At 45.8% G+C, this 16417-nt stretch overlaps 1 protein-coding gene across 3 annotated transcripts in view; it reads right to left on the reverse strand.

Annotated features, from left to right (window-relative positions):
- LOC103179592 (KH domain-containing, RNA-binding, signal transduction-associated protein 1) overlaps nt 1-11351 on the reverse strand; it is a 61888-nt gene extending 50537 nt beyond the window's left edge. For 2 of the 3 annotated variants that reach the window (XR_006085317.1, XM_007894962.1), the window contains exons 1-3: nt 11185-11351; nt 3592-3713; nt 3130-3246 (exon numbers count right to left, since the gene is read on the reverse strand). Coding sequence is in view for 1 of the 3 variants with exons in the window: in XM_007894962.1 (XP_007893153.1) it covers nt 3130-3246; nt 3592-3713; nt 11185-11278 (333 nt within the window). In the remaining 2 variants the exon portion in view is untranslated. Of the gene's footprint in view, nt 1-3107; nt 3247-3591; nt 3714-11184 lie in introns of all 3 variants that reach the window. The other variant, XR_487994.2, reaches the window with a different exon arrangement.
- Nucleotides 11352-16417: the final 5066 nt, after the last annotated feature.

Here is a 16417-nt window from a genome sequence, read left to right on the forward strand (position 1 = left end):
GTTGAAGGAAATGAAGATACGACTAGGAAAAAACAGTCAATGTATGGCAAATAGCAAAAGAAACAAAACAAGGAAAATATAAAGGAAGCCACCAAAAGAGAGTGAGTGCTGCCATTAATAACATGATATGAAATAGACAACTGTAAAACAGGAAGGATTCATCAGAAGAAGTTAAACTATATTGGGATTATAGACATGATTTATAACAAAAAAGGAACACACTGAGGAGACAATAATACTAAAGGAGCTGAAAAAGAAATTTCTGAACATTAATGAAGGGCATTGTGGATGGAGAGAACCAAGCAAAGAGCAAGAGAGGTAGTGTTTTGGCCTGGCATTAACAGAGGCAAAGGCAAAGCGCAGTGAGCCAAATATCAAAACCAGGAGAGGCACAAGCCAATCATGTAGCACAAGAAACCATGTTAAGCCCAGACAACAGTAGGAACAGATTCCTACTATTATATGGGACTACCACATGTCATGTTATTACTGCACTGCAGAACATGACTGCGGGAACAGTAATAAATAATAATAATAATCCTCGCATTTGATATAGCGCTTTTCACGTCGGGAGGACGTCCCAAAGCGCTTCACAGAACACACTGTAAAGTGAATTGACTGTATATTTGTGGGCGAACGCGGCAGCCAATTGCGCACAGCAATGTCTCACAAACAGTCGTAGATTGAAAATGACCAATTTATTATTGTTTTTTTTTGGAGGGATTGGAACCAAGACGATTTTTGCAAGGCACAGAATACCAGAGGTAAGTATCAATGGATTACACTGTGTGAGTGATGAACATAGAAAATTCATGAGCTGGGATTAGAGCATAGGGCAATATCCCCTGAGTAACAGGATGGTGGAAAGACCATTATACACAATTGAGAAAATGTGTGGGGGAAAAGCAGAATATGCACAAGACGAAAGGTCACAACCACAAATATTAATGTTATGATGATTATGAGACTAATTAATATGCAGGGAAAAAAGACTAAAACCACAATAATAATTCTTGCATTTGATATAGCGCTTTTCACGTCGGGAGGATGTCCCAAAGCGCTTCACAGAACACACTGTAAAGTGAATTGACTGTATATTTGTGGGTGAACGCGGCAGCCAATCGCGCACAGCAATGTCCCACAAACAGTCGTAGATTGAAAATAACCAATTTATTACTGTTTTTGGTTTTGGAGGGATTATTATTAGGCTCTGTGTGGAGTAAGGAAACTTGCCCAGGGTTTCGCCCTCTGCCTGGAATTGAACTCAGGTCTCTCACTTGCAAAGCTACAGGACTCCACAACTGCAAAGAGAAGGAAATAGAAATAAAAGACAAAAAGGAAAAGAGTTTTGATACAAATGAGAAAATATGGTTCAGAATATGGATCTCAAGACAGAAAAGTGGACAAATGGGATGATACTAAAACCTTAAAAATCCAAGGACCTGTTTGATAGAAGACAAAGCAAACTGATGCAGAAGAACGCCTTGGGAGATAAGAAAAAGAGTAAACAGAGAAGGAAAAATAAAAAGGAGAGAGATGAAGAAAAAACTGGAGATAATCAAAACTAGATGAACGAGCGAGAACATGCACAAGATTCAGAGGAGAGATTAGATGACCAGCAAGGTTAATGGAAGACTGAAGAATAAGGACTGGAGAAATGAAGATGTAGTAACACTTTCAAAGTTAAGACAATTGGAGTCAATGAGATAGACAGGAAGTACAAAACGACATTGGGAGTGGAACAAATGTGTATGGTTACAGTTAGTGGATCGAAGTGCTTCGAGGAGAGAATAAAGAAACATATGATCACACTTGTACTTCGGATTGTAATTATTGTAAGATTGACACATACATTTAGCTACATGGATGGTCTTAAAAACATGGTTTTATTACACTGGAATCCAGGTGGTTAAGAGGGGATCTAATTAGTATTCAAAATCCTGCAAGATTACAGAAGGATTAGAGCAAGATGTGGAACTATAAGAGTTCTGGTAATCTCATGAATGTTCTGTGTCCAGTTCTGCACATGTTCCAGGATAAAATAAAGTGAGGTGATATCATTCCCAGCACAAGGTTAGCATCACAGCAGGTTAGCATTTTGCAGTGCACTACAAAACCCAGTGTCACACAGGATACACTGGGAATTCAAGGGTACAAAATTGTGTGAATTTAGTAATCTTATAGCAATTCAACGGCTTCTGAATCACTCATCTCATTATTTCTAAAAATAATGATTCTTTAGCTATTGAAAGAAATTTGAACATTATGGAAGGCTTTCATTTCACTTCAAAAACCCGTGGGTCAAAGCAAAAGCACAATGAAAACTCCCACTCCGATACACTCGTTGCCTGAGGCACCTCTTATTCCCACTTAAGTCTGTTTCCTAGACTTAAACATTTGTAGAATGTCAATCTCAACCACTAAACAAGTTGAACACAGGCTAAAACTCCACTGCAATCAGTATCATGGTCACATTTACTGCTGATGCACAAAGCAGAAGCCTGGATGGCACTCCTGAAAAAAGGTAGACAAGCTTAAAGGGGTCATCTCCTGGCCATTCGCGCACAGCTTCTGGTACCATGATCAGATCAGCAATGGCCAAGGGGGCTGTATGGTCACCTAAGGTAGATGTATGGCCTCAGGGAGGAAATATTATCTCCTCCCTTTCTCTCCCCCTCATCCCACTGCATATTTAAGAAAACAGTCTCTAGGAATACAGTAAAATCCTATTATAACACCAGTTGAGGTCCATAATATCCCAACTAGTGTTACAATAAGACAAGACTGCCCGCTAATGCTTCCGCATTCACTGCACGTGCACACAGAAAGCTGGCTGGCACATGCAAGGGAAGTGATTGTGGCAGCAACCTGATGATCCACAAGAAAGCCATTTTTAAGCAAGAAGCTGGTTGGTGTTTTGAAGCAGGCTGGCCGGCTTTCTGTGGGCATTTGTATATTCTTTGTTAAGTAAGTATTAGGGTCCACATGTCCATCACACAATAAGCAAATCTGCATTATAACAGGATTCTATTTGGTGCTCAGCATTGACCACAATCACACTTCCGATGATAATAATAATGATAATAATGAAAAATTAAAAGCGAAACTTTCCTGTTGATACAGTCTCACCTTGGCCTTATCCCTCATTGAGCCTTTTCCAAGGATAGACATTTTTGTGCCAGTTTCTTCTTGTAACCGTTTTAATGAGTTTCCTCTAGGCCCAAGCAGTTTTCCTACAAAGTTGAACTGGAAGCAAAATTAGAAACTTAATATGCAGCCACAATACAACAGGTACTAGAATAATTATATAAAATTTGGAAGAGACTAATTTCTCCCTCAGGTGCTTGAGAATCCCCATCAAAAAATTAACTGTGGATGTTATAAACGTGGCCGATTCCGGTAACAAGACACAATGGCATTTTTAAAAAAACATATTTGCTCATTTTTATAGTGCAATAAACTAAGAAAATAGTCACGCTACCTCTTCTCTACCTAAACGAATTTCAAGCACATCGTCAGATCATCAAGGCTTGCTGTCAGAGCAGAAAATTCCCAAAATGCAGCCGCTCAGAAGACACACAAAATCCTTACCTTTGGGAACTGCGCAACTGGTATCAGACATCGTTCAGAAAGCTTGATATTTTTCTGTGTCAGGATGTCAAGGAACCTCTTTTCCTCATCTTTCTTCTCGCCTTTTTGAACTTTCTCAATTTCTGAAAAGGAATAAAAATGATCTAAAAACACCTCCAAAACACTGCAAATTGGATAACCAAATTACAAGTCAATAAATTATTGTGTTCTACTTGTGTGAGTGCACTGGTCCCAACACAAACAATCACAAAGAGAGAATTCCACTGAGAAGAGCACCTTGCACTCACAAATACAGTAAAACCACTAAACGTCTTCAGGAAAAGGACGTTTAGGTGGAGAGTCAAAGCTGTGCATCATCCTTAGGCCTGCGATCTCAGTCACAAAACTAAATCACAGTGCCCTTGTCAGGAAACTGGGCCAAGCATGATAAAGCAATTACATGGTTTTACTTCAATTTGTTATAGCTTCTCAGAAAAACGCAATGTAAAACCAATTTTGCAAGCAAAGATCAGTAGAATAAGAGAGGATTTAATACGGTTGCAGACTTGCACTGAAGAAATACTTCTGTTTCCAGAAATGCGCCCGTCGGTTTACTAGCAGTCAAGGACTAGATATAATGACTAAGTCACCAATTAAAATATAAATCGTCTTCTATATTCATATCTACAATACAGAGCAGGAGAACTCAGCCCACTGCAGCATCACGGATTTTTAAAAATAAATACCGTTACAAATGTTATGACATTATAGATTAATTGCATCTCTCATGCCCTAAAGTAGCTCCACCAGTGCCTGAAGAAAAAGATACATAATATAACTGCATCTCTGACCAATGTAATGTTTTTATCAAGCATGATCCTACAATGGATCTGTACTTCAGCATTTGTGTGTAAAGGTTAATGTTTTTCTCCCCTCAATAGAAAAAATGTCCTTTCATAATGATATCCTGTTCTTTCAAGACAAATGAACTCAAGAATTCAGATCTTATCAGCTTAAAAACTTTGAACTTCAAGGCACATTAATTCCAGGGGCATAATACAAGTGATGTAAAGGAACGGGCCAGTGAAATAATGCTCACCCAGCTTTTGAAAACTGAATGGATTCCTATTGTAACTGTAGACTCAACAGAACGATAATTTAAATGCAGCTCCTGTGTAAAAGATTTGACCCTGATCAACCAACCAATTTAAACCATTGCCTCTATTAACTGGAAACTTGCCCTATGTTACAAGCATGTTTTAAATGTCTATTGCTCAAATTTCTATGTAAACAGCATATGACATCCAGTTAATGCAATAGGTTTGAAGATAAAGAAAACCTAACTCCGAGACCAGTTCCTTCTAAATCTACTTTCACATCAAACTGTTGCATACTTATAAGTCTATTTGTAACCAAAACCAGAAGCTACCAGCTAGATTTCCCCGATTGTTCACTCTCAAACTGATAAAAGGATATCAACTGTGAAGCTTTTCACCAACCATCACCAACCGACTCCTCCATCCACCCTCACACCTCGCCCATCCTCACCTCCAATGCCAACTGCGAGGCGATGCTGGACTTCCTCAAATTCAAAAATTAGGTGGATCGACTCAGCTGCCTCTGTGCTTCCATCTACTACACCCTCCCCCTCCAGCCCGGCCCCCACCCACCCCTCCCTCCACACCTTCGAACCTGTCTCCCACTCCTCTCTCACCACCACAATAACCCGCATGAAACCGACCACCTGTTCTCTCGACCCCAGCCCTACCCCTCTCGTTACCTCCCAGCTCCACCTCCTTGCCCCTCTACTCACAGACATCATAAACCTCTTCCTGTCCACTGGTACTGTTCCCACCCCATTAAAAACGGCCATCATCACTCCTACCCATACGAAACCCTCCCTGGACTCATCTCTACTCTCTTAACTACTGCACCATCTCCAACCTCTCTTTCCTCTCCAAGTTCCTGGAGCGAGTTGTTGCTTCCTAGCTTCGCTCCTTCCTCTCCGGCCACTCCCTTCACAACCCTTCCAATTGGGTTTCTGTGCCGCCCACAACACGGAAGTAGCTTTGGTCAAAGTGACAAATGACATTTTGTCCATCTGCGACCAGGGCTCCCTCTATCTCCTTGACCTCTCTGCTGCCGCCTTCGACACCATCAACCACTCTATCCTCATCCACCACCTCAACCTTCACGGCCCTGTCCTTGATTGATTCAGATCATACCTCTTACACTGGCCACTTCATCTCCACAAGTAGTTTCTCCTCTAGCCACCGTACCGTCTTGTGCGGCGTTCCTCAGGGCTCTGTCCTCGGTCCACTTCTCTTCAATATCTATGTGCCCTGTCTTGGTGACATCATCCACAGACATGGGGTCAACTTCCAGATGTATGCGAATGACACACAACTTTACCTCTCTGCTACCACCCTTAACTCCAGGACCACCGACGTCCTGACAGAGTGTCTGTCAGACATCAAGTCCTGGATGAGAGCTAATATTCTTCAGCTGAACGTCAACAAGACCAAGGCTCTCCTGATTGGCTCCCGTCAGCGCCTCCATACCTCAAGTGCTGACAGGATCACCATCCGTGGTGGTACACTCCACCTCGCTAAGCCAGTCCGGAACCTTGGCGTCTTGTTTGACTTTCAACTATCATTTCTAACCCACATCTGTGCCATGACTCGCTCTGCCTTCTCCCAGCTCCGCAGTGTCGCCTGGCTCCGCTACCACCTCACACTACAGACCACCGAAACCCTCATACACGCTTTCATTACATCGAGGTTTAACTATGCAAAGTCATTGCTCGTCAACCTCCCCAATTCCTCCCCCCATAGGCTGCAGATCATCCAGAACTCTGCAGCCCGTATCCTCTCCGGCACCAGACTGCGTGACCCAATCGCCCCCATCCTCGCCTGACTCCACCCGCTTTCCATTACACAGAGGATACAGATCAAGATCCTGTTCCTCACCTTCAAAGCCCTCCGTGGTCTTGCTCCCCCTACCTCTGCAACCTCCTAACCCCCTATCATCTTGCTCACACCCTCCGCTCAGCGGGCTCCGGCCTGCTTCACGTACCATGCCTCACTTGCCCCATTATTGGCGGGAGGGCCTTCTGCCACTCTGCCCCCATCCTCTGGAACTCCATCCCACAGTCCCTTCACCTCGCCGCCTCCCTTGCCTTTTTCAAGACCCTCCTCATCGACCACGTTTTCAATCACCCTGCTTCTCGCTCCCTGATCCCCAGCTCGGGTCCGAAACTCCGACTGTCCAGCACTTTCGGATGTCCTCCCAACGTGAAAAGCTCTCTACAAATGTAATTTTTTTGTTGCTGTTCTACGATTGAGTATACAGAGGAAAACAACCACTATTGTTTAACTCCCTCCTTCTAACCAATCACTCACTCCCTATCTTTCTGTCAAGTCTCACCTCTAAACCTTACGTTCCTAAGGTACTTATGCCACATGCCCCCCACCCCCGGTTCAGTATCCACCCCATCCCTATAAAGCACCCCAAGTTGTTATTCTGCTACATTAAGAGCATTATATAATTGCATAAATTAATATAAATTGTTTTAAAAATAAACGGGGCCACATGCTTAAAGTAAAATCATTCCATCAAGGTTAGATGTAGTACAATTTGGTCCTCTTCGGGGACAACTTCAACATCGAAAATGTCTAGATATCTTTGCACAAACCATACCTGAAATGCACTCAGTTCAATAAAGAGGAAATCAAAGAGACAGTCAACACACAATTCCTGACAACACACCACTATTACCAACCTACTCTAACCTCTAAATGTCTGAAAATAAAATGTGCATATCCTACAACAGAGAGAAAAGGTTGTGCATATGTTGCGTTTTACAATATAACTGAAGCTTCTCCACAGATTCGCAGGTAGATAACATCTGAAGCACTGATTACAGAATGCTGGGACATATATTCCAACAGCTGTCAGACTTTACAGTCGACGTTGGGGGGAGGGAGGAAGCGGAGGAAAGAAAGATCCCACGACCCACAAGGAATGACAAGAATGCAGAACCACAGCGCCACCCTGCTACAATCTTTCCAATGCACAAAACAGTGAAACATCAGGCTCAGCAGAGTCGCCCGAGTTTGAACAGCAGTCAAACAATGAAGGTGTCCACTAATCTGCTTCAGGCAAGTGGTGTGTGTGTTCATCCATCATGGAATATGTTAGCAGTGAACAAGCAAACTGACAACTATGACCTGAGAAAATAAACTCCAAAGACAAAATGCCATTGGACAAAACATGACATTCAAACCCATCATTGTTTTTCTCAATTTCACACTTTGATATCTATGTAATTACATCAGAGGCATGAAAATTATGAACCTGCACTGTTGAATCATGAAGACAGTAGAAAGCAAAAGAATCAAGATTAGTTTCAGCTCTCTCATTACGAAGCAATTCATATCGAAACGTCCTTCAGTCAGGACACATCGCAGATAAAAATCTGATTTCAGATTTCAAACTCAAGAGGAAAATATGTCAACTAGATCTTAACAACTCTCCAGCCTAATACAGATTACACCACTTGAGTACAATCATTCCATACCTATTCTTCATCAATTAGTAAACATGCAAAGATGAAAGACAATTCAGTTAATATCAATTCTATTGTAAAATTGTAAAAACACTTCCAAACTGTTTGCAAATACAGTTGTTGCATACATCGCGTGCCTCCAGACTAGAAAGGTGCTATACAAATGTAATTTTGCTGGTCGAACATTTTAGATAGCACGAGCGAGAGCATGACAAAATTTACCAATTGAGACAACTGTTCATTTCCATGAAGAGATGGCACTCAACTCACTAAATACATGTTATTGTTGATGATTATTACATTTGGGTAACAGAACTAGAAGCAAACGAACGCAAATAGAAAATCCCAATTTGCCCACTTCCAGGCATTTGAAACGGGAACCCCAAAACAATTAGCATAAATTAGATTCAACACACAGATATACCAAGCACTACTGAACTTCTAGTACTGGATAACTGAAACTGACAAGTCTCAGATCTTAAGCAAATTATGTTCAACTAAAATGGAAATTTGGGCTTATGTAATTTTACACTGAAGCCCAACAGTTAAGCTAATAAAAATTGCATACCTTCCTTGAACCAAATGCACCCAGAACTTCTACAAATACGACACTTCTGTTAACTGTAGAAAGTCACTGAAAGAGTGAATTAGTACCAACTGAAGATGTTCAGTCACTGCAATTTAGCAATCCACTTAAGTGGTTTCAAACAAATCCTCTCAACTTCAAAACTTAGTCATCAAGTCAAATGCTCAAGGTGTTCAAGCACCTCATCCTATCCATCCAGACAATTACTCATAGAAAGTCTTGTCACATATTTACCATACAGATGTCACCTTTGTTTACACAATATTTACTCACCAAATGCGCACATTGCAATTGGTTTATCATAATATAGTTAAATATCCAATATATGGCAATATATCATATGCAAGTAACTAGGCAAAAGCAACGTATTTCTGTCCTGTTGTCACCCTGTAGCAGAACAGCTTAATGCTGTCTTGTGCTTTTACATTCTTAATCATGAAGAAACGTCATGTCTGAAACAATCCATTTGAAACACCAGGCTTCTCCCTTCACTAACAGCAGTTTTAACCCTGACACAGACCCTGGAGATCACAAACAAACAGTAACACGCTTCACCTTCCCCACAAATAAATGCAGCTATTGCACAAGTTTTACACTTGAAGATTAAAACAGAAACTTGACAATTAAAATACATTTGGAAGCCAACAAGCACCTGCTATACAAGATTCAACCAAGCAGCTGCTATCTGCAGAAATAGCTAAATGTTTCAAACCCCCTCATATTTCAAATTACTTGTAGCCCTTAAAAAGCTATAACTCAAGATCGATAGCTGGACATGAACTAATAAAGCTAAATATGGACTTATGAATTAAGGCTTTTTAAAAAATGTCATTATGACACGAGATGAGGAACATTACCTTGCCTCTAAACTGTTTAGAGGCACGGGTGGGTGTTGCATTACTGCAATTCCTAAAAGCTTTCATCTGTTCCTGAATGTTTCATTGGCACATTAGCATTGAATAATAAATGTAAACAAGTGCGACAGACAACAAGAACAACTTTCATTTATATAGCACCCTTCAAGCAAGCAGCGTAGAGACATCATTTTACAACAGGTAACGAAGTTGGAAATGTGGATTACATCTGCCTTGCGCCAATGCCTGAGGGGTTTTAATTATAAGACAGACTGCAAAACACTGACCCAACGTCAGTCTGTATTACCACATTACTAATTCAACATGAAATAGAATCGGAAACCATGATATGGCAGATACAGCTGAACGTGTCTTTATTTTAAGAGTCTGACAGTCATCCTGCCACTCGGCAATACAGGAAGCAGCCTGACAACAAGCATCAACCTTTCACAAAGCGGATCGAATTATCCTGTGAACTTTATCAAAAAAAACAACAGCCATTTAAAACGTTGCAGCACTTGTTTTTAAAAAAAAAGGAGGAGAAAAAAAAGGATATATTCCCGTCTGTATGGAAACGAATTCCAAGTCGAAAATGCCACGAGCATCAATTGGCTTTTTGTTGGGTGTCCAGGTGCAACAACCTTTTAAAAAAAGCATTTATAGCCGCCAGGGGTGGTGCATGCAACAACCCCCCCCACCCCCAAAAAAAAAAACACCACCACCACACACACACGTTAAAATCGTGGTCACGGTTGAATCTGAAACTGAAGGTCGCCAAACTGTTTAATAATAAAAAAAGAGAGGTTCGGGCTTCGCTGCGGCGGCCAACAACACAACACATGGGAAGAAGTTTTTTTTCCCCCCAATACAGTAACTACACTCCCCACACTGTGCCCAGAGGCACGTGCGCTCTCTCTCCCTCTCTCTCTCTTTGTGTCACGCTCATTGTTGGGGGGAGATAACGGTTGGGGGGTAACGAGAGAGAGAGAGAGAGGGAGGGGGTAACGAGAGAGAGAGGGTAACGAGAGAGAGGGGATAACGAGAGGGAGGGAGAGGGAGGGGGTAACGAGAGAGAGAGAGGGTAACGAGAGAGAGAGAGAGAGAGGGTAACGAGAGAGAGGGGAAGGGGGTAACGAGAGAGAGGGGGAGGGGATGCTCTCTAATGTGTAAACGCCGATGAGGGGGCTCAGGCCTCATTCCTTTTGGCGGGACTCCCCCCCCTCCTCCTCCTCCCCGCCCCCACGTGTCCCGCTCTCTTTGTTCTGCGCCGCAACTTAAACCCAACGCCGCTCGGCGGCCCCGCGCGCTTCCCGTCCCACCCGCTGAGGGGAGGGAGGGAGGGGGGAGCCCGAGCCCACCCACCCACCCACCCCGCCGGCGGATAGCCCACTGGCTGACTCTCTTGCCGGGCCGCAAACCAACTATAGAGCTCCGCTTCTTCCACACCGCTTACATCCCGCCCGCCCGCCACCTCACACAACACCACCCGGGCCTTGCCCGCCCGCCCGCCCTCCTCACCATCGCCTCAGCCCATCCCCGGCCCCGGTCCCCGCCCGCTCGGGGCCCACGTGTCGTGTCGGGGCCCCGCTGATTGCTGCTTCATTCACCTGCGGTCAGCAGCCGGGTGGCGTGCACGAAGGACGGGTCCAGGCTGTCCCTCTCGGCCATCAGCTCGGGCAGGTACTTGTTCTCCGTCGCCATTGCGTGATCGCTTGCGGGGATGGAGGTGGTGCTGAGCTCCGCGCGCTGCGCCTCTGCTTCCTCTGGCCGCCAACCGCCACTATAAGCGCGCCGGAAGGGGCGGGAGTCACTCGCCGCCCACGGCGGGCGGGTCGTCCGCCGGGCGCCTGCCGATTCGTCGCAGGTGCACGTCAATCCAACCCGCTGAAGGTTCGATTGGTCGCCAGAGCTGTCACTCGCCAGTGGAGCGGGGGCGGACCCGCGCCCCCCCCCGAGCCGTCACTCACAAGCGCTGCGCGGCTCTGATTCGCGAGGAGGCTGTACGTCAGTCAAAGCAACCGTCACGTCAATCACAGAAGGGTCCGCCTCCCCACAGCGCTTGCTCCACCCACGCCCCGCCCCCTTTGTCTGTGTGGGCGGGGCAACGTGAGAGCCACCTGTCAATCACACACCAGGACCCTGGGCAGCTGCATTGCCAAGGGGTTACCCCCCCCCCAACCCACGCTCCGGGGTGTTACCCCGAGCCTTGGCTCTTGCCAACATATCTCGCCTAATACGTTCCGGAATTAGGTTTCGCCCACAAAAACACACAGTCACTACACTTTACGCTATTTCCAGTGACGTGCTTTCAGGCGTCTCTAAGACGTTGGTAAGACGCTGTGTCAGATGGAAGGGAGAGAGAGAGAGAAAGAGTTTGCATTCCATTCCAACAACAACAAGATTACATTTATAGAGCGCCTTTCACGTCGGGAGGACGTCCCAAGGCGCTGGACAGTTGGGTCGGGACCCGAGCATTGGGGGGAATGGTCAGAGTGAGGGGAGGGAAGGGAGGGAGCGAGGAGGGGGTAGAGAGTCGAGAGGGGAGCTGAAGGCTCGGTCAAAGAGAAAGGTCTTGAGACCGGCCTTGAAGGAGGAGAGGGAGGAGGCGGCGAAGGCACTGGGGGATGGAGTTCCAGAGCCTCGGGGCTGAGAGGCTGAAGGCCCGGCCACCGATGGTAGGGCAGTTGGGGCGGGGGATGTGGAGCAGACCGGAGCCAGAGGAACGGAGGGTACGGGCAGGTAAGTAGGGATAGTAGGTCGGAGAGGTAGGAGGGAGCGAGGCCGTGAACGGCCTTGTAGGTGAGGATGAGGATCTTGAATTCGATCCTCTGGGGGATGGGGAGCCAGTGGAGGCGAGCGAGGGCGAGGGTGGGAGTGATGGGGTCCCGAAGCCTGGTGCGGGACAGTACACGAGCTGCAGAGTTCTGAATGACCTGCAGTGTGGAGGGAGGGCCGGGAAGGCCGGCGAGGAGAGAGTTCCCATAGTCCAGGCTTGAGGTGATAAAGGCGTGGGACCAGAGTTTCAGCCGCGTGAGGTAGTTCCGTAGTCTGGTGAATTTATGGAGGTGATGGAAGGCGGTGTGAGTTGTGGCCCGGATATGAGGAAGAAAGGACAGCGCAGGGTCGAACAGAATGCCAAGGTTCCTGACCGGCTTTGAGAGGTGGAGAGTGCAGCCTTGGTTGAGAAGGGAGGGAAGGGGAAGGGGGGTGGCCGATGGCATGGTCGAAGAGAAAGCTTTTGAGGCAGGACTTGAAGGAGGCTAAGGAGGGGGTGAGGCGGAGTGATTGGGGGATGGAATTCCAGAGGTTGGGGGCAGAGTGGAAGAAGGCTCTCCCATCAATGGTGGGGTGTGTGGGTTGGGGGACGTGGAGCAGGCCAGAGCCGACTGAGCGGAGCGAGCGGGCGGGTTGGTAGGGGATTAGAAGGTCACAGAGGTGGGACGAGGCCAATGAGGACTTTGTATGTGAGGACCAGGATCTTGAACTGGATCCTCTGAAGTATAGGGAGCCAGTGAAGTCGAGTAAGAATGGGGGAGATGGGGTCACGGAGTTTGGTGGAGGGGAGGACATGGGCTGCAGAGTTCTGGGTTATCTGCAGACTGTGGATGGAAGAGATGGGAAGGCCGACAAGCAGGGCGTTTGCATAGTTGAGCCTGGAGGTAATGAAGGCATGAACAAAAATTTCAGTGGCCTGAGGGGTGAGATAGTGGCGGAGTTGGGTGATGTTAAGGAGCTGAGGCTTGGATGTGGGGAAGAAAAGACAGTTGAGGGTCGAACAAGACACTTAGGTTCCTGACTGGCTTGGTGAGGTGAAGTGTGCAACCATGGAGATTGATGCTGCAGAGTTCCGGATGGTCAGCAGCCTATGGAAGGAGGAGTTGTGGAGGCCAACAAGCAGTGAGATTGTGTAGTATCTCTGGGATACTATCTCTGGGATTTGCATGTGTGGGTGGGATGCATGGAAATCTCAGTTTGGGTTTGGGTTTCTGTATGTGTCAGACGCCCAGCTGATTTAAAAAAAAATCAAAAGTGAAATTACACAGCAACAGGTACCAGCGGAGGTGCAGTTACACTCTTGCTGCTCAATCAGAAGGTTGTTGGTACAAGCCCCAAACCAGGACTTTGAATTCACACTCCAGTGCAGTGCTGAGGGGATGGGTGGGGGGGGGGGGGGGGGAAGTCTTGCATTGACAGAAATGCTCCTTCCTATGAGACGTTAAACCGAGGCGCCATCTACCTGTTCAGGTGGATGTTAAAGAGGGGGAGTTCTCGTTTCTGGGCACTGGTCAAAAATCCCCCCTCCCTCCCACCCAAATAAAATTGCTCATTCACTTCATGGTGAGACACTGTTGTTTACAATTAGGCTGCTTGCTGTGTTTACCTGCAAAATACACAGTCACCCCAGTTTATAGCAAATCCTGTTGAAGGTCCTGCTTTGAGATGTCCTTGTGATGGATTAACAATGGAACACAATGGTAAACAGCCTGTTAATGGCAAGCACACTTAGAACATAATGAATAGTCGACCGAATGTTGTCAGTCATTCAGATGTGGTTCGAAAAGTACACAAGTGCAGGACTGTACAGGAAGGCACCACTGTAGCTCTTAGTGCTTCTGGAGATAAAGGTCAGTGCGTTTCCAAAAATAATTTTAAAAAATGTGCGCACATGCTGTGTGCTGATAATCCAGAACTCTGCAGCCCCGTGTCCTCTCCCGCACCAAACTCTGTGACCCCATCTCCACTAATCTCACCCGACTCCTATTCTTCAGAGGATCCAGTTCCAGATCCTGGTCCTCACCTACAAAGACCTCCATGGCCTCGCCCCACCCTACCTCTGTGACCTCCTAACCCCCTACCAACCCCCTCCTTCTCCCTCCGCTCAGCCGGCTCCAGCCTGCTCCACGTCCCCCTATCTACCCGCCCCACTATTGATGGCCTTCAGCCACTCTGCTCCCAACCTCTGGAATTCCATCCCCCAGTCACTCCGCCTCACCCCCTCCTTAGCCTCCTTCAAGTGCCACTTCAAGACCCTTCTCTTCGACCATGCCATTGATCACCCCCCTGCTCCTCCCCTCCCTTACCACCCGAACTCCAGCTCGGGTCTGAAATGCTGTACTCTGTCCAGCGCCTTGGGACGTCCTCCCGACGTGAAAGGCGCTATACAAATGTAATCTTGTTGTTGTTGTTGTTGCTGTGACCCTGCCACATTCCCCACTAAGAAGTGGGCGATAAGGAGTGGGGTACAAGACCCCATTTGTAACTGCGCCCTGCAAACGGAGGCAGAGCCCCGAAGCGGGGAAGCCTTGGTCCCTCCACTTTGGTGGAGTGTGCAGAGCAAGCCTCCCCCTCCACCGCCACAAGGGGCCGGTTCTATCACGTCCTGTTGACAGGCTAATAACATGTTGCGTCTTTCCTTCTGTAACACTGTCTGAGATAAGTGTAAATATATGTCGACATAAATATATATTTTGTTAAGTCAGTGTGTTCCACCCCTTCTTGGACACTCGTTATAAATTATATATGTTTTGTCATTTTGTGTAAGGATTGAATATATGTTGCAGAACTGCTTGAGAGACTTGACTTAATAAACTATGGAAAAACTTAAAGTAGCGATCTCTCTGTCTATCAATAAACAAGATAAGGCGTAGTCCTCCTAGTTTGAAAGACCCCGAGGTCTTTTGCTCACTCAAACCTGGCATGTTTGGCATCAGGATATTGGAATCGAGTCAACCTTCTCTGGCGGTCATGGTAGTCCGTTCTTGAGCCAGGCGAGTCTGCAGTACTCCAGGGCACTGCAGATGAAAGATTAGCTCGTTGGCAGGCAGACAGGACCTCAACTGAAAGTTTCATTTAGAAGACGGCACCGCCAACAATGTAACACTGCATTGGAATATCAGCTAAGACGATGAACTCAAGTCCCAATGCGGTGCTCACCTTTGCCTTCTGACGCAAAGGTGAGGGTGCTACTAACTGAGCCAAGCTGATGCTTATAATATCATCCACAAAGGCAGGGTGACATATGGGAAGCTGTCACTCTAGTGGACTCCTTTCACTCCTGGAATCTGAGTTTGAGTCCAGCCCAAATAAAAGTCTTTTCACTTCCAGTTGAATGTGTTCCATTTGAAATGAAAGTAGTTAAAGTGGGCAATGGCCTCACAGCAAAAACTTCGCATATTCCAGACAGGGCGAAACCTTGGGCAAGTTTCCTTACTCCACACGCCTACTAATAATCCCTCCAAAACAAAAAAAAAACAATAATAAATTGGTCATTTTCAATCCATGACTGTTTGTGGGACATTGCTGTGCGCAATTGGCTGCCGCGTTCGCTCACGAATATACAGTCAATTCACTTTACAGTGTGTTCTGTGAAGCGCTTTGGGACTTCCTCCCGACGTGAAAAGCGCTATATCAAATGCAAGGATTATTATTATTATTATTTTTCTGCTAATTGGCACTAAATTGTCAATTTCACTCTGAGAGGACCACAAGGAATAGAAACTGGAAAACTCCACTTACTGTATTTGACAAGCATCTCATTCAGATAAATTCATGTGTTTTTGTGTGCTCTAAATAAGAGAGAAATGTACCATTGAAAGAAAGAAATTGCATTTTTACAGTGCTTTATCAGGTCAAAACATCTCAAAGCGTACAAAGCACAGCAACAACTGTACACTTGTCAGACAGTTATCTGTGAAGCACTTTGATAAGTTTTGATTCTGTACACATTTTATCAAATGTAAGAGTTATAGAGCCCTTCACAGTAATTATCATCAAGTGTAAGTGATTGCTTTTGTAGATAAACACAGCAGCCACTTTGCACACAGCAGCATTCCACAAGCA

This window comes from Callorhinchus milii, unplaced genomic scaffold (assembly GCF_018977255.1).
Source record: "Callorhinchus milii isolate IMCB2004 unplaced genomic scaffold, IMCB_Cmil_1.0 Scaffold10, whole genome shotgun sequence".
In the NCBI taxonomy this organism is placed as follows: domain Eukaryota; kingdom Metazoa; phylum Chordata; class Chondrichthyes; order Chimaeriformes; family Callorhinchidae; genus Callorhinchus; species Callorhinchus milii.